Here is a 21,685-nt window from a genome sequence, read left to right as displayed (position 1 = left end):
TGATAACTATTGAAAGTCGGAACGAATTAGGGTTATGAGAAGATGAGTATCCATTTTTCGATGTTATATTCTGTCATGAAACACAATCAGAAGAAAAGCCATTAAACCAGAGTCGCACCACACAGTAGAGGCAGTTAAAATGTAAAAACTACCCCGGTCGGAAAGGATTTTTGATCGATTGATTTGACCTTCAAAATGCCACCTATGGAACTTCCTGTAAATTGACCCTTTCCAAATGTCAACACTTCCATTTCCAGACTTCTTGCTTCGAGAGATTATACTTTTGTATGTCATTTGTGTTCCTGTGTGCTAAACGTACCTTGAAATGCTGGCCCAGAATTCCAGGATGACATCGGCAGAGCAGAAAGAAGGCAGACTGCCAGGTAGAGCAGTCAAAAGGCCATTTGTAAATGCGGTACTTTATTGCACACATGACATCTTCCATTTTTGGTGTGAGCAACATAACTGCCAATACATGTTTTATATCCTACTTAGATTCACATTATAGTCCTCAAAACAAAAAAAAGGTAACAAAATAAACTACTTCACAAAATCGTACAACCCCACAAAACAAAATCTCAGATTTAGTGCACCCTTATTTGTCCAAGGAACGTCTATGGTAGATCACAGAAAATTTTTTATTTAAATTTTTTTATTCTTAGTTTTCAATGCACAGTGGTGACAAACAAAACAGAAGAAAAAAACTCCAGTGGGCCTGTCATTACAATTCTTGGTAGCATTGCCCTTTAATCCCAAATGCTACATCGAGACCACGTTAATTGGTTGACTTGCCATCGGAATGTAAAAAATAAAAAAAATAAAAAAATAGATACTTGACAATACAGGCAAAAGGTAGTACTTAGATACCAGGTCTAACACAGGGCATTACAATTCAGACCACATATGACTACTTCCCTTCACAGCTATTATATGAATATTGTAGTCCAATTACATAACAGAGAAAGGGAAGGGTTAGAACGATGTAGGCCTTTACTTCGTACAAACTAATCCAGAGGTGCAGCCATTAAAACATGATTTAAATGGGGGAGAAATATATTTAAAAAAAAAACTAAATCGATAGTCAAATATTCTAGTTTAATAGCACACAAAAACTAGCAATCTACAGTGTGCAGGAATTTCATTTTTAGTGCTCAACAAAAAGGCATTGGGCTAGAGAGATAGTAGTAATTGGTACTTCAAAGTAGAAGTGCATACATACATACATACATACATAGGCACTTATTTCCAGGTGCAATCTGCCGGGCAGTGTTTGCAATGCATTGTGCACCAGACAAATAACATGCCACTTGCCAAATTCTTTTCATCCGCTCAACTCCGGAAACAAGCCAATACAAGAGAAAAATAAAAGCATCACTTACACTTCAGACAGCATCAAGTTACCCACAGCTAAAAGATGGATTCCAGTTATGGCAATTGTTTTGTGGCACAGAGTAAGGTCCTAAGACCCAACAATAACTACTTAAACATTGCTCCTAATAGAAATATGCCACATTTTTTGATTGACAATCTCTTTACTTGCCTGTTTGGTATGCAGAAATTATGGAATTAGGTGGTTAATGCCGAAGTTGTTTGTGCAGAAACACTTTGAAATCTTGGAGGCAACAGAGTGGGTTAAAGTATAGTCATCAAAAGAGATGAATAAAGTTCATCTTGGCTCGTGTGTCAGTCTGAACATCTAAAATTAGTGAAGAGCACAAAAACAAGAGGAAAGAACAGCGGGAGAACACCCAGACAGAAATGAGACGTTAGTACTGTGCGTAGTCGGATTTCAAAGCGACAAATAAAAGCTAACACATCTATTCCTGAAGAATTCATCAAATTTAACCCCAAAGTGTTTGCATTGTCAACACCTAAGATTACCCTTTTGGGAAAAGGCAGAATACTTTGTATCAGCATTACGGGTACTCCCTTCTAGTATTACGTCATGTCTGATCTAGTCTATGAATCTACAATTCACACTGGTAATACCCAACAATGGTCAAAAGGCACAATGACCCTAATAAAGGAAACAAATGAGTTTACCCTATGGAGAATGGCTGGTGCCGAGTGAAACAGCCCTATGCAAGCATTACAATCAATAGAATAATTATAGTATAGAAACCCTGTTATTTTTATATTAATGCATAGCCTTTTCAAGGATTGTATAGTGACTCTATGCATCAGATGACAGTCCAATTAAACAGTCGCATGCAGGAACAGTTCAGTTTGAATGGGTCGTAATAACACGTTTTAAGTTTTATGAATATGTGCATTTGTATCTCCTGCTCTACAGTGGGTATATATAAATATATACACACACAGTAACAGTCAAGTCTGAACACCCATACTCATTAAAGGGTTTCTTTATTTTTACTATTTTCTACATTGTAGAATAGTGAAGATACCAAGTGTCTGTGTTAAATAAATATATATTTTACATTTGAGATTCTTCAATGTAGCCACCCTTTGCCTTGACTGCTTTGCACACATGGCATTCTCTCAACCAGCTTCAACTGGAATGCTTTTCCAACAGTCTTGCAGGAGAGCCCACATATACTGAGCACTTGCTGGCTCCTCTTCCTTCACTCTGTGGTCCAACTCACCCCAAACCATCTCAATTGGGTTGAGGTCAGGTGATTGTGGAGGCCAGATCTGATGCAGCACTCCATCACACTCCTTGGTCAAATAGCCCTTACACAGCCTGGAGGTGTGTTGGGTCATTGTCCTGTTGGAAAACAAATGACAGTGGGACTAAGCACAAACCAGATGGGATACCGTATAGCTGCAGAATGCTGTGGTAGCCATGCTGGTTAAGTGTGCCTTGAATTCTAAATGTGTCACCAGCAAAGCACCATCACACCTCCTCCATGCTTCATGATGGGAACCACACATGCAGAGATCATCCATTCACCTACTCAGCATCACAAAGACATGGCGTTTGGTACCAAAAATCTCTGATTTGGACTCCTCAGACAGATTTCCACTGGTCTAATGTCCATTGCTCATGTTTCTTGGCCCTTCTTATTGGTGTCATTTTGTGGTGGTTTCTTTGCAGCAATTCGACTGAAGGCCTGATTCACGCAGTCTCTGAACAGTTGATGTTGAGATGTGTCTGTTACTTGAACTCTGAAGAATTTATTTGGGCTGCAATTTCTGAGGCTGGTTACTCCTCCGCAGCAGAGGCGACTCAGACTTAATTTCCTGTGGCGGTCCTCATGAGAGCCGGTTTCATCATAGTGCTTGGTTTTTGCGACTGCACTTGAAGAAACTCTTATTTTCCAGATGGACTGACCTTCATGACTGTTTCTCTTGGCTTATTTGAGCTGTTCTTGCCATATGGCCCAAATAGGGCTCTCTTCTGTATCCCATCCTTACCATGTCACAACAATGCATTTGAGCCAATCAGTTAAGGACATTTAAAAATTAATTTAAGGCACACCTGCTAATTTAAACAAATTCTAGGTGACTACCTCATGAAGCTGTCAAGGAAAAGGGTGGCTACTTTGAAGAATAGAAATATTGATTTGTTTGACTTTTTTGGTTACATTATTCCATGTGTTACTTCGTAGTCATTGTCGCCACCGTTATTCTACGATGTAGAAATTAGTATAATTATTTTTTTTTTTTTAAATCACTGGCAGGAGTAGCTGCGTCCAAACTTGACTGGTGCTGTATAGCTCCATCGCCGATGTAGGGTGATCATTCTACAGACCACATTGGTAGTGAATCAGATGAGAGACTCCTTGACAAGGCATAGTACTGTATGATGAGCTGCCTACTAGGTTGGAGTTGTACCTTTGTTTTGGACCCTAGTGTTACCTGCAGCCGGCCCTTCCAGTTACACCTACAGAAAGGCAGCTCCCGGGGTTCTCCAACACCACGCGTAACCACAAGAGTCGCGATAAACAGAAAGGACGGACGGGACAGAGCAGCAGTGTTGGAATTGTGAGCATGAAGAGTATAGCAGGTGCACAGGTTCCAGTTAGACAGTGTTTTTTGGATGAGTATTCGCCTTGTGTATGCGCGTGCAGATATGAATGCTGCCGTGTACAGTTTTAATTGTGTTAGTCCGTGAACCAGACCAAGGTAGTACATTCATAAAACTGGTTAAAAACACAAGACAACAAAAAAAAAATCTGCAAGTTAGTAAAATTCTTACTAAGAATGTTTTATTAAAATAAATGCCAAGGGGTTAATAAGAAAAATAACAGCATACACCATCAAAACTAAATGCAAGCATGTAAAAATACTTATGACAAGAAAGACGAATAAAGTCGCTAATGAGTTAAACAAGCTAGGATTTGGCAAGAAAACCAAATTTAACTCTAGTAAAGTCAACACTCCCCACTAGAGACAGATTTCAAGATGGGGGGTGGGTGGGGGGGGGTGGGTGGGGGGGGGTTAAAAAAACAAGTCGCAGTGGGCATCAAAAGAAAAAGTCAGAAAAAAGATTGTATAATATACATATAAAATGAGATTAGAAAAATACATTATAAACCTGTAACAATGGCTGTAAATTACATTATCATACATGTAGTAGACAGGCCAGAGTGAATACGGTACAGTTCACCATACACATGATGGACTAAACCAACCTTACACGATGACACAGCGTAACATTGCAGAGGGAATATGTCTTAATACTGTCAAAATGCTGAATTGTCATCTTGTTCCACTTTAATATTGCATTTTTTTAAATAGAAGAATTCATAACACTGAAAACAAATGCATTAACATGTTCTGTGTGACAGCATGTATGAGAAAAATAAAGTGTCAGACTGCCAGGGAAGGTGAAATATTTAATAATTCATAATGTCGATTTTATATACTTTATTTTCTTTGTAATTAGATATACCCCATTAAGTTTGAGTAACTGAAAACTGCTTAGTTGTGAAGTCAAATGTGTTACCTCTTTATGGCTACGGCCCCTTTTCTAGTCTGTATACGGCATGGTGATCACTTCCAGAATTGGCACGTACGCACATTGTGGCGGGAACATTTGACTAAGACCTAGTAAAAAATAAACTTCACCCAGATCAAGCCCCATCATCAGTGCCTCCCCTTCCAATAGAAAACGCCTCTGGACTACTATCTGGAAAAAGCATCTTGAGGCTTGAAGTCATGACGTGGCTTCATTACCGAACTGTAGTGGGAAAGCATTAGCATGTTTTTTAAATATTTTTTAAACAAATTGGTATACACGCAAATGCCTCTTCTCCTGTTACACACTCATTTTATATGTCCCTCATTTATTTTGCATTAATAAGATGTCCTGGCAGACTTCTGCATTGCTATTGGCAGTTTGTTCTTGGTAGAATAATCACAGTAACCAGAAATCAATGCAACAATAGCGATAACCTAATTCAAAACGAAGAGAAATAAGAAATACAACTTGTTCGGATGGCAGAGGGAAAAAAATAATCATAAAACAAAAACCTTAACTTATACTTGGGAAGACAAACCATGGCACATATTTTAGCTGGTCATACGACTGCTATTCTTTTTGCATAGAATAACTTCAGTAGCTCAGCAATAATGACAGGAGCTACCCTGCGCAACTCCTAAGAGCTTATCACAGAAGCCGTTCCTCTCTGCACATTCCTCGTTGGTGCTGGATATTATCGAACAGAATGTTAACACTCGGAAAAAGAAACGACCGTCGATAAGGCACTTTTTCTATCTTCTCTGAATGTCTCTCCCTCGCTTCGTAACCCTTACATCCTTGCAACGCTTGTAGGTATGACTATTTTGGTCTTTATTTTCCTAGCCAATAATATCCAAAGTAACAGCATCTTCATCACCACCTTTATTCCTCTACACTATTTTTTGTTGCATTTTTTATATTTTGTAACTGCAAGTGAAGTATAAAAAGCTAAAATCACCAAAAATATATTTCTCTTCTCCAGCACCCTGTAAAAGTATCCAATTGTGTTCTCTATCTTTAATATGCAATGACAGGTATCTACATATATAACAGGTATGTAAATAAAGCAATCTGAACAGGCAGGCATGGCTTTCACATCCTATTTTTTTTTCTCTTGAGAAAGAATGAGAAACTGTCATGGGCTAAGGATCTGGACCATACCTTTATGGAGACACATTGTGGATGTGCTAATTGGGGGACTTCAAAATGGTATGGCGAGAGTTAGAGATAAATACACCCCCCCCCCCTCCCCAAATGAAATAGATTCTTATTTGCATGAGAGCAAGTATCATGACCCCATAAAGAATTGATTGGTATCAAATTTGAAAGAGATTAAAGAAAACTACAAAATATTCTAGCAAAGAGAATTGGCCAAATGCTGATACACAATATGAAAATGGATTTTTCGGCAGGGGTGTAAATAAAACCAAAAATAAAAGGCAAAATCAAACAAAGAAAAAAAATGAACAAAATGTATATTTACAAAACTTCACTATAAAAAGGAGCCCCCCCCCCCCCCCCCCCCAGAAGCCCCCTTTAGTGTCAATATGCTTTTTCTCTTAATGGGAAACTAGAGCTTTGTGTGATAAACAACCTTGATCTTTTTGATTGGCTGTCAACTCGCACTTAAACATGCACGAAATCACATCCTTTCAAGCTCTAAAATTACAGCACGCTCTCTGCAGTTAGATACATATTTATATAGATATAATTCAACTGGAACCCCTTTGGCTAATTACACAAACACACTTAATACTTTTTTTTGTCTTTTAGATCACAGCTCGTATAATTCGATGGGATTCTCCAAATGCATCAGGCACTGTACATACACTTGGAAGTGTGGAGGAGCATAGTTAAGGTCAGTAGCTAGTCAACTATATATCCATTGCTCCACTGTGCCCTAACCCTCAACACATCCTACTTTCATTATAGTAATAAAAGACCTCTCCCTCATCCCAATTCCTCCCCAGTGCCCCTCCTAGCTTCCTCTAACTGCCCATGATAGACCTGCCACCACAAAAGCTGCATTTTGAGTTATTACAACCTGCTTCGTCTGGCTAGTTCTTCAGAGCTAATAAGTGTATTAACGAGAAAACAAAATCAAGTAAAAACCAAATAAACAAAATTATAAGCTCAATTCGCAATCAATTTAGCCATGCTTTTAAACAGACAGCTGTTCAGGGCACACCCAGAATGTGTCAGCATACCATTAAGTCTCAGAGTTTCAAAATACAGGACTACATGAACAAGTTGGAGTGTAGCTTCTTTCCTTTCATTTCTTTCATTGCCAGCAAGTAGGTGTGGAATGGGTTGGTGGGGTTAAGGGAATGAGGGACTTGGCATTGCATGTTGGATGGAGAATGAGGCCATGTTTTGGAGAGACCGCCTGGGTTCAGTTCCCATTTAGCGTCGTTTAGTGAATACTAGTGAGATCACCGAATCAGAGCAGGTATGGGTAGGGTTGTGGACACGGAGGGTGGGATCTTTATTGCTATATAAATTCAGTGCAGATTCATTAGTAACAATACATACACAGCCACCCAGTTTGTGATTCAAGAAAAATAAATGGGAATTCAACTCAATGAACAGAAAGAAATAAAAACCAACTGTTGGGTTTGTATGATAGATAGTGTTAAAAACCAAATGGTTTTTATCAAAAACATGTTAGGGTAACTGTACGGACAGGAGCCCCTCTCACTGCATCCGAGAAGCTAGCAAAAGGCAATTACCAGTTAACTGATCAGCAGGCAGGCTTGGGGCGGCTCGTCATTGGGTGAAGAGTTCAGAGGTCAGAAGGTCATGTGTTAGTTGCCGGTGGCGGCTAGGTGGTTAGAAACAAAAAAACAAAAGAAAAAAAAGATAGAAAGGATATTAGTGTCAGCAAGAAGAGACTAATGACATCATTTTAACAATAAAATGAATGCAATCTTTTATTCCTCCTAATTTCCCACCAAGAAACGAACCCAGCTAATCTTGTTATAATCATGACGTTGTTACATCATGATCACAACTACTAAGCCCCCAACCTAAATCAAAACGCAACATTGCCCCCAGTCCCCACAAATAGAAGCAAAGAAAACATACGCGTACAAAGTAAACAAATAAAATAAGTGTTTTAGTTTTCACGGTTGGAATGCAAGTTAAACAGTGTGATTAGTGGTAAGACTTAACACTAGTGTATGTAATGAATCGATGAATCACCGTTTCCGATCCCTTCTCTTTATTTATATACAGTAGCCATAAACACATGTTAAATAAAACAAATAATATCAAATTACAGTACCTCGTGTACAACTAATTTATTTTTTAAATTTTATTTCAATACTTAAAATACACCGGAGAAAGAAAGTAAACTAGCTCAGATTAGGTAGGTCAGTTTTACATAAACAAGACAAATCAAGACAATTCAAGAGGGGAAAAAAAATGGTGCATGGTAGCAACGAGGCTACTTGTAGTGTTGTCTACTTTTCCCAGTTACCGTTTAGTCACTTTCCACTGTTCCTCAAGTAGAACATAAATTGTTATGTATGGAACAAGTCTGACCTATTTTAGGATCTAATCTCAGAGGAATGTTAAGAAAATGTAGCTTGAACACTGCGTGTACTACCTGTTCTGTCACCAAGGGTCACAGTTCATGTAAACCAAAGAAATCAAGATCGCTTTTGCCTGAGCATTGAAAGAGTTCTCACAGTACTCCATATAACTATGTAAACAATGTGCATACCACAGTCAACCATTTAGGTGGTGTGTGTAGGTGTGTAAGAAAGGAACGTGGTGAAAAAAATAACATCTACTCAAATTTACGGCAATGCAATCAACAGTCAAAGTTAAGTATCTTAGAGACTAAACTAACCTCTGTCTGCGGTCACAATCCTTTGGTAAGGACGGACCCGCGAGTCATGCCGTCTCACTTTAGTAGCCATTGCACCTAGATTGCAACAAGTCCACAAGGTTAGAAACCATTCACTTCAGGAAGGGAAAACAAGTCTTACAGTAACACATATACATATAAAATATACAGACATGTATAAAAAAAATACATTTGCTTTAACTTGATATCTATAAAAGTACAACTTAGGTAATACAATTCCATAGCACACAGTGTTAGAGGATTCTTTGAAACCGGCAGGCAGGGGGACAGGGGACTAAGGCCATCTAGAAGATAAACATGGCCCAGGAGGTGGAATGAGAAAAAAAAATTGAGTGATTTTTGTCAGGTGTGAAAATCCAAAGCAGCTCAGATCCTAACTGGATAATGCTAGACACTACCTGGCTCTCTTATGTCACAAATGAAGACAGACCTTTCAATTATCCTTGTGCATGGTTGGTCTGGATATCATGTATGGAAATATAGTAATATACTATACATCTCAGTAAAGTTTTTGTATGGTTGCATAGGAACTGTGACTGTGCTTAGAGATCATTGTGTGTGTGAAAGGTAAATCCTTAAGTTGCTCTAAAAGCCTAGCTAGAGCGAGGTGCAGTCAGCAAAACACATTTCAGGACTCAGGGGTCGTATTTCTTGGGCTTTTATCTGACTGTCAATATTTCTGATTTAGTTTGAGCCGGGGAAGGATGGCCTCCCAGATTTCAGGGGCGAGAGAGAAACCGCGTGATGCTGGGGTGGCCATATTTCTCTGCTCTTCATTACCCAGAGAGCGTTTAAAGAGATTTGTGACAGAGGCCTTCATTGGCTAAATGGTGGCTGTCCCCACAGAATGGGTCACCATGACAACCACCTGGGCACCCAGTCAAATCGCATACTACTAAACGCTCTTAGCTGCAGTCATCAAGTGAACACTAAAGGAGACTTAACTCAGAATGTTATCTCTAGGATCAGAAGGCTTGGGGAGGTTGATGCTGGAATGGGCCAGTGATGGTTACATCACATTTGAAAACAGCCAAACAGCCAAACAGCCCTGGCAGGTAGGAAAACGGCAATGGTTCACAGGGATGGTTGATGGCTATGCCAGCCCACCCACATTCCAATCTGTAGCACCAGATGTTCTGAGGTTTCCTAACGCTAAGGCCTGAGCAGCGCTTGTAGAGAGAATTGGTGATGTTCCAATGGGTCTCCTTTGAAGGCACCGATCAATACGGCAAGTAAATAAAAACACACTAAGCTGTTAGCTAACATAGCAGTCTTGTGATGTCAGGATCAACACCTAATTTACCCCTTATAGTCAAATTTAAGATGCATTAAAAATCCAACAAAATCAGTCAGTTGAAGCGAAATATATTGTTTTCGGCATTAAATACGTCGCACTTCCGCATCTGTGGTGAAAGGTGGCAGAGCTGGAAAAGGTGTGTGTGTGTGTCAGACCATGAGACATCCCGAAAATAAGTGTTCTTACACACGTCTGTAGCTTCCGAATGGTTTGACTATTATGATCACTATGGAAAGGGGAGAGATTATACATTTTGTTTACGACCTCCACAATTGTCACGGGACTCATCTGAAGTTAACCGGTACACGTTTTTTAAATTAATGGAAGTATGAAGATATTTTTTAATTTTATTTTTTAAACACATCTTGTTGATTTGGGGCAGACAATTTATTATACATTTTTGGACTCTCCTTTTTGCCATTTATGAAAGTGTTATTCAATGCATTTCTATGGACTTTAGTAGTAAAGGCCAAAACTTTGACTTGGCCATTCTAACACCTGGATATGTTTATTTTTGAACCATTCCATTGTAGATTTTGCTTTATGTTTTGGATAATTGTCTTGTTGGAAGACAAATCTCCGTCCCAGTCTCAGGTCTTTTGCAGACTCCATCAGGTTTTCTTCCAGAATGGTCCTGTATTTGGCTCCATCCACTAACACTTCGCCAGATGTGTGCATTACATGACCCATCAAGTTAGCCAGGTGTGTCTGGGGGGTGATTACAGCCACCAATTGTACTTCATGAACATGTCTAGACAATAGTGACCCATTTACTTAGCGAGACGTAGCTGGTGGTTGGTCATAGCATTTCCTTCAAATGACCCATCAATTTAGACTAATCTAACAATTACAAATATTTTGTATCTGAATCCTTTGTCGATTAAGGCAGCCCCCCGCACCTCCGATTCAGATGGGTTGGGTTAAATGCGGAAGACATTTCAGTTGAAGGCATTCAGTTGTACAACTGACTAGGTATCCAGTTTGTCAATTTTTTATATTGTTAATTGTAACCATTTCACTAATGTTTACACCTGTATCCTGTGCATGTGACAAAAATCAACATTGATATAGTGTGTGTTTACCACACATGGTAATGTGAAGAACATTACCTGCACCAAAGTCAGATTAGTATATAGGCCAAGGACTAGTTAGTGTATTTCTACCTGCACTTTTCCCTTATTGTAGGCTACTACTTTCATCACTGTCTTGAAATCTTTGGTTGTTTACTAAACTAAACTAATGCCTCATGTAAATCCCTAAAAGAGATGTGTGGGGCTTAAGAGGGTGTGAACACTGAATGGGTGTAGACAAAGAGCTCTCCAGTAGGTATACCAAAATATTCACAGACCATTTTCTCAAAAGGTGGGGTTACAAGTTAATCAACTTTCAAAGCAGAATTACTTTCGTTGTTCTTCAACTTATGATATACAATTTTCTAGCTCCGAGTCTACTTTTATCCAATGTATAAAATTTTTAAAATAAGTTAAAAAAATTACTACATAAGACCGAATCAAGGCGGTTAGTTACAAATGTTAGTCATTATCATTTATTTTGTTGAAAATGTTTCTTTGCCAGCATATTGCATACACACCCGCACCTACAGAATGTAATTCCCACAGCTGACGTAATGACTGGGGAATGTCTGTGGCTTGTACTAAGTTGAAGTTCAAGAAGGTGAAAACTGAGACAAGTGGAAAAATGAGAACAGTAAATTTAATGAACTTCCCCGCCGGGACAAAGGGGACTTTCTACTGGCATCAAGGCCAGAGCTGCAGAGTTAGCTGGGGAAAACGGAATTATTTCAAAAGCTGTTGAAATCCAGGGGGAGCCACCGCCAGACTGAATCTGCCTCTTGCGAGTGCATAAAAAGGAGAGAACGCTGGTGTGTGCAATCATGCATGTCCCTGTCAGAGAGAGTTTGTGTGTGTGTGTGTGTGTGTGTGTGTGTGTGTGTGTGTGTGTGTGTGTGTGTGTGTATATTCTCAGACAAGGCAACAAAACCTGAGCCAGGAAAAGGATTTGGTGGGGCGATATGAAAAATGTCTAACTGGAAGAAAAAAATCCCTGTCCCCCTTGCCCTTTATTAGCCATTAGGTCACACCAATAACAACCCTATTTTCTTTCAGCTGGATACGACATATTTACCTTTTAAGTCCTGACTGTGGCTCATCGAAGCCGCGTCCAAAAACCCAGGGTAAAACAAGCTGCCTTCCTGTCCGGGGCTAAAGGGGCCGCCGCCCAGGCCCCAGGGTCGCTTACCTAGAACCCCACTGTGGTCGATAGGGTACTCCAGCAGGGAGGTGGGTGCCAGGGCGTACGGGTAGTCGTATGGGGAGGCGTAGATGATGCCGCCGTCCGGTGAGGGAGGCACCAGGGTGGGGGTGCCATTGTGCAACATGCCCTGCATTTGGGGTTGTCGGATGATGTTCATGATGGGGGTGCCTCCCGGTGTGGGGGGCCTCATTTGCTGATGGGGGGCCATCATATGCCCCTGGGGTGCCTGTATTAGGCGGGGGCCCTGAGCGGCGGCTGCCGCCGCTGCAAGAGAGAACGCAAGGGGGTCTGCCATAAGCAAAAAGAGTGAAAGACAGAAAGATGGAGAGATAGAGATACAAGACAAGGGGGTAAAGATGTGGTGTGGGTGACCAAAATCACAGGTCGAGAAGCAGGTTGGAAAATATAAAACAGCAGGAAAAGGGGGTAGGGGGGGAAGGAGGGGAGGGGCGAAAAAAAAGGAAAATTAGTCCATGCAATGATCAAGGTGAACCAGCACACCAAAAATTGAGTAAAGAAAATAAGAAACCCATACCAAAATAAAAAAAAGATACGTTGCTAAAATGATGCCATTACCCCAATGCACAGAGCATATTAAGCATACCAATCACCATGACAACCACAAATTAATGTACTGTGGACGGCACAAGTGATCAAAACAAACACACAAAGCAACAGAAATTAAGCCACTGGCCACAGAGACTAGGAGTGCCAGTTTCTGATATGGACCAATAGGATTAGGTCAATCCCCAGAAAAGACAATTGAGACTATTGGACGACTCTAGGCCTATGAGGCCTTGAGTGGGACCGACTAGTTGATATTGGCCAATACGGGATATATAAGTACAGTTCAGATTCACTCAACTCCTCTACATGACCCTGAAACCATTTTGGTTGGCTGACAAAACCAATAAAAGATTGTCCAAATGGCTTTGCATATGTTCCAACGTCGTACCACACAACAGTTAAATCACTGACGGCCGGGGCGACTGAATCAATGTTTTACATGTAGCTCTTCGGCCTGTGATTTGGTGGCTGTCTAGGCTAATTCACACTAAGTAGCACTAGTCTGGTTATCACCATTGTGTTGACAGCCACTGGTCCAGGTTTTACAAACCAATGTCAAATCATTCATTCAATATATACACACACATACATATATCTGACATTCGTTTGTAAAATATATAAAATTATTTTCCAACACTTCAAGCCTTTTGAACTGACCAAATGTGCAAAACAAATACATGTATCGCCATTACTAATATCATTCAGTAACAAATGATAATGTAAACAGTAAATGGTCAATTGAAAGCAGCCACCCCCCCCAAAATAAAAACATTGCAATGCATTTATTTAAAATCACAGGCATGAAACTGCAGAAACTGCAAGAGCACTGGGTGGGATGAACTCCACAGAAAGTAACACTGGTGATTGGAAATCAAAACTGTAACAGAAGCGTGAACTTCATCATGCAGAGATGAGTGATTTCTGCGATGCGCTGAAGGCATATAGAAACCACCTCGAGATTGCAACAAATTGTGATTGCATCCATATTGGGAGGGAGGGAAAGGAGCACAGAGGGGGGAGCGGCGAGAGGGAGGGGACACTGCTCTACTTTGATACAGGTGGTTTGTGAGGTAGGTAGACACTGGTTGGACAACACTTCAGAGGAAAAGTGCAGTCTACAAAAGAAATTTGGTCAAGACCCATGACACTGCAATGACGACATACACGAACCTAGTAGAGGCACACAGTATATCATGAGCATGTTACGTTTCTTCTTCACCGTGGTCATTAAGAGATTCTTACACGTCAATAAAATAAAGATTGATTATGATCAACTTTGCGTTAGTCAATGTGGATCAAAACAGGAACCTTTAGTGAATGTGGTTGTAACGCTTACGTGTCTTGATGTTGGTGTCACGGTACGTCCCGTTGAGAATGGCCAGCTCCATCAGCTGCATCTTCTTCAGATTATCCTCTCCTTCCGCCTGGAACAAACAAATCGAGTCATTTCAAGTGACAAGTCACTTCACTGTGCCACTATTGCAAGAGGGACATGGGGACAGAAAAACCACTTGGGTCACAAAATCATTAGTGCACTCTGTAGCAATCTGTAAACGGAACACTGGTTTGCAATGAAAACAAGTTTTTGGACAAACTCAGGCAGGTCCCCTTCCTGTTTCGTTTGCTTGTAGTGAATACGCCCCAGTTCGTTCTCCATAAGCACAAGTTGCATGGGGGTGGAAGGCACAGATGAGCTTCAACACCATTGTCACGTTGCTGCATCTCACGCTAAAATCGCTGACAGACATGACATTAGGCAGGGAAAACGTACGCATAAACCACCTCCCAATCAGCAAGATAATTACTGTATTTTTTGGGGTTCTCGTGCGCACTCAAATGCGCAATAACAGCCCAGTTAATGTCAGTCCTGTCAATTAATGTTTGGATAAATAAATACAAAAGCGCTGCCTCTGTCATTATCACCCAAATTAGTCAAGTGAAATTATTCATGTAGAGCAATTAAGTTAGCACCCCCCCTTCCTGAACCTGCCATTTCCCCCCTGAAGTGACTAAACCCTTCATAACCATGAAAATGCAGTGATTTTCCAGGTAGTGGAGCGTAATAAAAGTAGGACCAGTGTGATTTCATTAGACAGACAAGATATCTAAGGCTGCAGACAGGAAAGCCCCCCCCCAGACTTCACATCTGCTCTACGCTTTAGAAAGACAGGTGCTTCATGGATGCACCTGTACCGGAATACTCGAGACCCGATCTCAGACCCAAGCTGGTCCTGATCCAGAACTAAATGTCACGGGTCTGGTGTCGGATCTGATATGATTGTCATGGTTATGTGTAATTAACGGATTTGTCCAAAGGAACATTTCAGATGCGAATGTGACTGCTGCAGTAGAGAAATTGTGTAAGTTATGCTGCTGCGCTTGCTTTCACGAGAGTGGGGTGTGTAGCTTGTTGGCCAATCATAAGTCAAAGTGGCAATAGGCTACAGTTGGAGACTCCATGTGTGGCCAAAGTTAAGATATCAAATTAATGGAAGGAGTTAAAATGAAAAAGGAGGATAGGTTACAATGACCAAGAGACAACAGGTAGGCTGCTACTTAAAATTTGAATGGAGTTGTTTGGCAGCAGGTAGCCTAGTGGTTAGAGCGTTGGGCCAGTAACTGAAAGGTTGGTGGATCGAATCCCTGATCCGCTGAGGTCAAAACTCTGTCCTTCTGCCCATGAACAAGACAGTTTAACCCACTGTTCCTAGGCCGTCATTGTAATTAAGAACTTGTTCTTAGCAGACTTGCCTAGTTAAATACAATTTTAAAAAGTTTTAAAGTGTAGGACGAGAAAGTGCATGCCTTGAGTAGCCTAGCTAGCGTCTCCCAGTTTGACGCAGTCAAGACCGATACTACGTAATCATATTGGATGATAAACGAGCTACTAATCTACTATAGCGTGAGCCGGCTTGGTTGGTTGCCGTCTCTCCTTCACCATGTCACTTGCTCACACTAGCCCACAGACAACCCCTGCTAGAGCGTCACTTCACCTCCCTCCCACAAGCTTTATCGTCTCCGGTTAATAAAGTAGCTTAAACACGTATTTCTGCTGCTTCCCTCACTCGGATCGGGTCTGGATACAACCAGGTCTATACGGAACGGGTCTAGTTGTCCTCTGGTCCGTTTGGAACAGGTCTATAAAAAAAATTATTAACGCATATTGGGTCCGGGTGGGATAGCCCCATGTCCCTTTTGGAACAGGCCCAACTTTGACCCGTGAAGGCCTCTACTTCTCAGAAAGCAGACTCGAGAGCTCCATTGTCATGACAGGATTACGTTTTGGCCGGGTTGTTCAGACTCGATAAAAGGAGGACAAGGCTGTTAACGGCGGAGCAATAAAGACGGGGGGCCTGACTGACATGTTGGCGCACGATTCAATATCATACGCTTTTCTTTGGAGTAAATAGCCGGTTGAAAAATCAGATTACGGTGGGGAGAAAAAAAATGCAGCAGATAGCAAGGCTCAAAGTAAAGACCTCCCCAGAGAGGGGAAGACTGGGGGGGGGCAGAGGAGACCGTGGTTTCAGACTACACACAAGGTTGTGCGCTACGGTCCGCAATAGTCGTTGGCTGTACTGGTGGCAATTAACAAGGAAAGGAAGTTGTTCTCCCTTTTTGCCTCGTTCTCTTCCACTCGCTCTGACAGCAGAGTGGTGAACTGGGAGTGCCAGAGTACCAATTCAGTCCTGGAAAGCCATAGTGCTGATGTCAGATTGAACTGCTGTACATAAATAGAATTTGTACAATATCTGATTATACTATTACACGTCAGAAAGGGAACTGGAGTTCATAAATGAGAAAATGTGACAATGCAACAGCTTTTTGCCAACAGGCACATTTTCATGGAAGGTGGACAAATGACATGACGAGTACCATGTATAAGGGAGGCGGGTAGCCTCGTGGTTAGAGCGTTGGGCCAGTAACCGAAAGGTTGCTAGATCGAATCCCTGAGCCGACAAGATACAAATCTGTCGTTCAGGGGTAGAACAAGGCAGTTAACCCACTGCTCCTAGGCCGTCATTGTAAATAAGAATGTTCTTAATTGACTTCCCTAATTAAATAAAGAATAAATATAATCAATTGGTGAATAGGCCTACAGTGCATTTGGAAAGTATTCAGACCTCTTCACTTCACACGTTTTGTTACGTTACAGCCTTATTTTAAAATGGATAAAAAATATCCTCAATCTACACAATGACAAAGTAAAAAACAGGTTAAGAATGTCATTACAAATACCAAACTGAAATGCCTTATTTACATAAGATTTCAGACACTGCTATGAAACTCGAAATTGAGCTCTGGTGCATCCGGTTTCCAGAGATGTTTCTACAACTTGGAGTCCACCTGTGGTAAATTCAATTGCGTGGACATGATTTGGAAAGGCACCCCTGACTATATAAGGTCCAACAGTTGACAGTACATGTCAGAGCAAAAACCCAGCCATGAGGTTGAATAAATTGTCAGTAGAGCGCCGAGACAGGATTGAGTCGAGGCACAGATTTGGGGAAGGGTAAAAATAACTGTCTGCAGCATTGAAGGTCCCCAAGAACACAGTGGCCTTCATTCTTAAAATGGAAGAAATTTGGAACCACCAAGACTCCCAAATCTGTCCGCCCGGCCAAACTACGCATGTGGGGGAGGAGGGCCTGGTCAGGGAGGTGTGACCAAGAACCCGATGGTGACTGACAGAGCACCAGAATTCATCTGTGGAGATGGGAGAGCCTTCCAGAAGGACAACTATCTCTGCAGCACTCTACCAACCAGGCCTTTATGGTAGAGTTGCCAGACAGAAGCCACTCCTCAGTAAGTCACGACAGGCCAACTGGAGGAGTTTGCCAGAAGTCACCTAAAGGACTCAAAACCATAAGAAACAAGATTCTCTGGTCTGATGAAACCAAGATTGAACTATTTTGCCTGAATGCCAAGCGTCACGTCTGGAGGAAACCTGGCACCATCCCTATGTATTTCAGCGGCAGGGAGAGGGAGACTGGTCAGGATCGGGGGAAATATGAAAGGAGAAAAGTACATAGAGATCCTTGCCGAAAACCTGCTCCAGAGCGCTCAGGAGGTTCACCTTCCGGAGGTGGGGCGAAGGTTCACCTTCCAACAGGACAGCGACTCTAAGGACACAATCCTTGAGTGGCCCAGCCAGAACCCGGACTTGAACACGATCGAACATCTTTGGGGAGACCTGACTGAGCATGAGAGTATCAGCAGTGGATGGGAGAAACTCCAACTACAGGTGTGCCAAACTTGTAGCGTCATTTCCAAGAAGACGAGAAGCTGTAGTCACTGCCAAAATGTGGAAAAGCCTGAGTAAAGGGTCAGCATACTTACGTAAATGTGATAATCGTTTAATTTTATACATTTGCCCCCCCACCCAAATAAAAAAATAAATGTTTTTGCTTCGCCCTTATGGGGTATTGGATGTAGATTGATGGGGGGGGGGGGGGGGACTAATTTAATTCATTTTAGAATAAGGCTGTAACAAGTTGAAAAGTGAAGGGGTCCAAATACTTTCCCGAACACACAGTATATCATTCCCACCCCTCTATACTGTATATTTCTAAAACATAAGAGGGAGCAGCTAGCGCTAACCAAGAATATTCTAGGCCACTGAAAGCATAATGGCACAAGAACCACATTGAGCCTAGAAGGATCCGAGCCCATTTCAACAACCTTAGAGTTGGGGAGCGAGAGGCCACTTCACATTTTCTACACCAGACCTGCTGGCCTAATTAGACATGTTCACAGAGAATGGCTAACGCTAACCCTTCAACCTGGAAATGACCTCAAATCACTGCTAAATAGCTGTTAGAAATCACCAGTGCCCAGTCAGAGGGCCCAGGTTGCCCATTTTTAGTTGCCAATCAGAGGTGGTTGTGGTAGCGTGGACATCTTTATCTACCCATTCTGTTAAGATTCTCCGTCGTCTGCCTCCTTTCCCTTTTTACCATCAGATTAAATCAAATTGTGACCCCCCACTGACCTTCTACACAGCTTCTCCAGTCCGGAAGAATTTTCAGAAATGAGCCCCAGGAATGAGACAGCTTGTTTTCTTTCTCTGCTCCTTTTTTGGCCTCAAACTGTCAGCCTGTTTGGATCTGAGCCAATGGTGATTAAGACTAAACGAATGAGCCCTCCCCCAAAAAACTGAGAAGTAGTCATGGCGAGGTTGAGTGTGTTCAGTTGCACATGTGGTTTTCGGTGACAAAAACGTGGCATGAATAGTTCAAAAGCCTTTACACAGAGCAAGACTGGCGGTAGAATCTGACTGTGGTTAGAGAACTGAGTCAGTGTTGAGACCGACAAAAGTCTCCGCCTCAGGTGTCTGCAAGGTCACTAAGTCTTTACTCTACCCTCTGTCCCAAACATAAATGCCTACTGTGAGTTGCCCGGTAACGCATTTAGAACACTGCTACAATGTTCTGTTTAATGTGCAAACTGGAGAGCGGACAGATGTTGGAGCGTGAGATTGAATAACCATTGGGTGGTTTCCCCTCACAGCACACCTGAATGCTCGCTGACGCGGTTAACCTTTTAAAATGCAGGGCGGCATAATGAGCGTTAGAAAGTCGTTTTCCCTTTCGGGGGGGGGGGGCCTGGCTGGTTTTAGGCGTGTGTAGTTAGTTGTTGGGAGAGGGCTGTGAGAGTTGCAGGCAGACAGGGACAGGAAAGAGCCAACGGATGATTGATCTGAAGGTTGGGAGAGTTAAAAAGACTACCGCGGCAGGGGTGTCACCATCCTCATCTATCCAGCTCTGCATAGCATTGCAGGTGGAGGTGCTGTTTTGAGGGGCGCAAAGGAAAATAGAGGGCAGCAGAGGCAAGGGTATACAGATCCTGCTTGGGAGGGGGGGGGGGGGTGCATGTGTGGCAGAGAGGAAAACGAAGTATGCCTAGTGTGTGTGCGCGCCGAGAGCAGAGGCAAACAGAATGTGAAACTCTGGGCGGGCAGGCACACCTCAGGAATCCTGCTGGCACAGCTTTCGTCATACCACAGCAGGCTGTTACTAAAAATGCCCTAATGGCCACAAGGAAACAGATACATGTACGCCACTGCATTAGTCAACATAACAAGGCTATTATAAATATGACTTAGTACTATAACACCGGTTGTATGGAGTGATTTCTGAGTTGGAACTTGGTCACACTAAAGCTACAGAAAGTGGGTGTCTACTGGCTGCTACTATCTAGCAGTGTGTCGACTAAGAAAGCACTCAGTTTCCTGAATGAATGTTTCATGTGCCATGCTGAAGGGACTACATGTTTGATGTCCTTGTGACCGTAGTGCCATCACAATGCACGCTCTTGAGTGGGCACTCCTCACACTCCTGTCTCCTCAAACATTCAGGACAGGAGATGCAGAGTGTGGGGGGAAATCTGAGAGGCAATGGGCTGCCCAATTCCTGGGAGAAATGTGGCCTGGATTACAAGCCTTGAGGACAAGGAGTGAAGGTTTCCCCCTTTACCGTCACACATAATCTATCAGCGAAAGCCACTCAATAAAACTGCTCTATCCACAGGAATCAGATTTAATCAATAAGACCTGTTTGTGAAATCAGAGGAGCAGTAATAGCTATCAGAGGGGAAGAGTGGTGGTGGGGGAAGCAAAGAAGTTGTCCCTCTGCCTACCTGACAGCCCTACGGATGAGGTCACACGAGGCATCTGCCGTGCCGACGTGAAAATTTTTGCTCAAGTCTGGCAGGGGCCCCTGCTTTTGTACCATAGAGGAGAGGGGGCGCGAGAGGGGAGAGCGAGACACAGGGAATGTAGGGAGAACAATCCCCAGTGGCCTGACATGCTGTTTCCTCTGTTTTTCTTCACTGGTCTAAGCTGCCAGTCATAACAAGAGGGGAGAGGCTGGGAGCAGGTCAGGTTGCTTTCCAAACGACTCAGACTGGTCGGCACGGCCATGAGGCAGAGAATGTAAGGGGTGAGGAATGAAAGGGGAAATAAAGTAGAGGAACGGTAAAGGGTGTGGTAAAAGACTGATGACTTCACGTTGCGCAACAAGGGGGTGGGGGTGCCTGAATACAGCCAGCTGTTGTTCTCATCATACTCTCCTCCCTTAGTTTTCCTCCTAAACTAACATCTGGAGAAAAGTGATTACCCGCCACCGTGCCAAGACGTATCAAGAACTCGCCAGGGAGAGAGCGGGGGAGGATGTGAAAATTACATGTTAAAAGTTGAACACCCAAAAATTATCTACACTGAACAAAAAACAAACATGCAACAATTTCAAAGATTTTACAGAGTTACAGTTCATAAGGAAATCAGTAAATTAATATAAATTAACTAGGCCCTAAACTATAGATTTCACATGACTGGGAACACAGACATGCATCTGGGGCGGCAGGGTAGCCTAGTGGTTAGAGTGTTGGACTAGTAACCGGAAGGTTGCAAGTTCAAATACCCGAGCTGACAAGGTACAAATCTGTCGTTCTGCCCTTCAACAGGCAGTTAAAACACTGTTCCTAGGCAGTCATTGAAAATAATATTTCTCTCTCAACTGACTTGCCTAGTTAAATAAAAAAGGTGAAATAAAAATAAATCTGTTAGTTAGTCACAGGGCCTGGATCAGAAAACCATTAAGTATCTGGTGTGCAGTTCCTTTGACTAGCCATGACATTGTCAGCTGGTGATCAGTGCGCTGTGCATCATTCACAAGTGAATGCGTCTCACGGTAATTAACAAAACACGTTTAGCATCTCTGTGGGCTACACTAGTTCAATTAGCAGGCAAGCT

The 21,685-nt window shown here is 42.2% G+C and overlaps 1 protein-coding gene across 5 annotated transcripts in view; it reads right to left on the bottom strand.

Moving 5' to 3' along the window:
• Window positions 1-1,067: 1,067 nt before the first annotated feature.
• qkia (QKI, KH domain containing, RNA binding a) overlaps window positions 1,068-21,685 on the bottom strand; it is an 83,108-nt gene continuing 62,490 nt past the window's right edge. Inside the window, exons 5-8 of one of the 5 annotated variants that reach the window (XM_020500833.2) lie at window positions 14,270-14,357; window positions 12,238-12,654; window positions 8,778-8,852; window positions 1,068-7,745 (exon numbers count right to left, since the gene is read on the bottom strand). In XM_020500833.2, coding sequence (XP_020356422.1) covers window positions 7,729-7,745; window positions 8,778-8,852; window positions 12,238-12,654; window positions 14,270-14,357 — 597 coding nt within the window. In that variant the 3' untranslated portion in view covers window positions 1,068-7,728. Of the gene's footprint in view, window positions 7,746-8,127; window positions 8,853-12,237; window positions 12,655-14,269; window positions 14,358-21,685 lie in introns of those variants that run through there. The other 4 variants (XM_020500836.2, XM_020500835.2, XM_020500837.2 and 1 more) reach the window with 4 other exon arrangements.

The sequence above is a fragment of the Oncorhynchus kisutch genome, linkage group LG14, assembly GCF_002021735.2.
Source record: "Oncorhynchus kisutch isolate 150728-3 linkage group LG14, Okis_V2, whole genome shotgun sequence".
Taxonomy (NCBI): Eukaryota; Metazoa; Chordata; class Actinopteri; order Salmoniformes; family Salmonidae; genus Oncorhynchus; species Oncorhynchus kisutch.
Note: the sequence above shows the minus strand (reverse complement) of the source record. Positions and strands in the feature narration are given on the sequence as shown.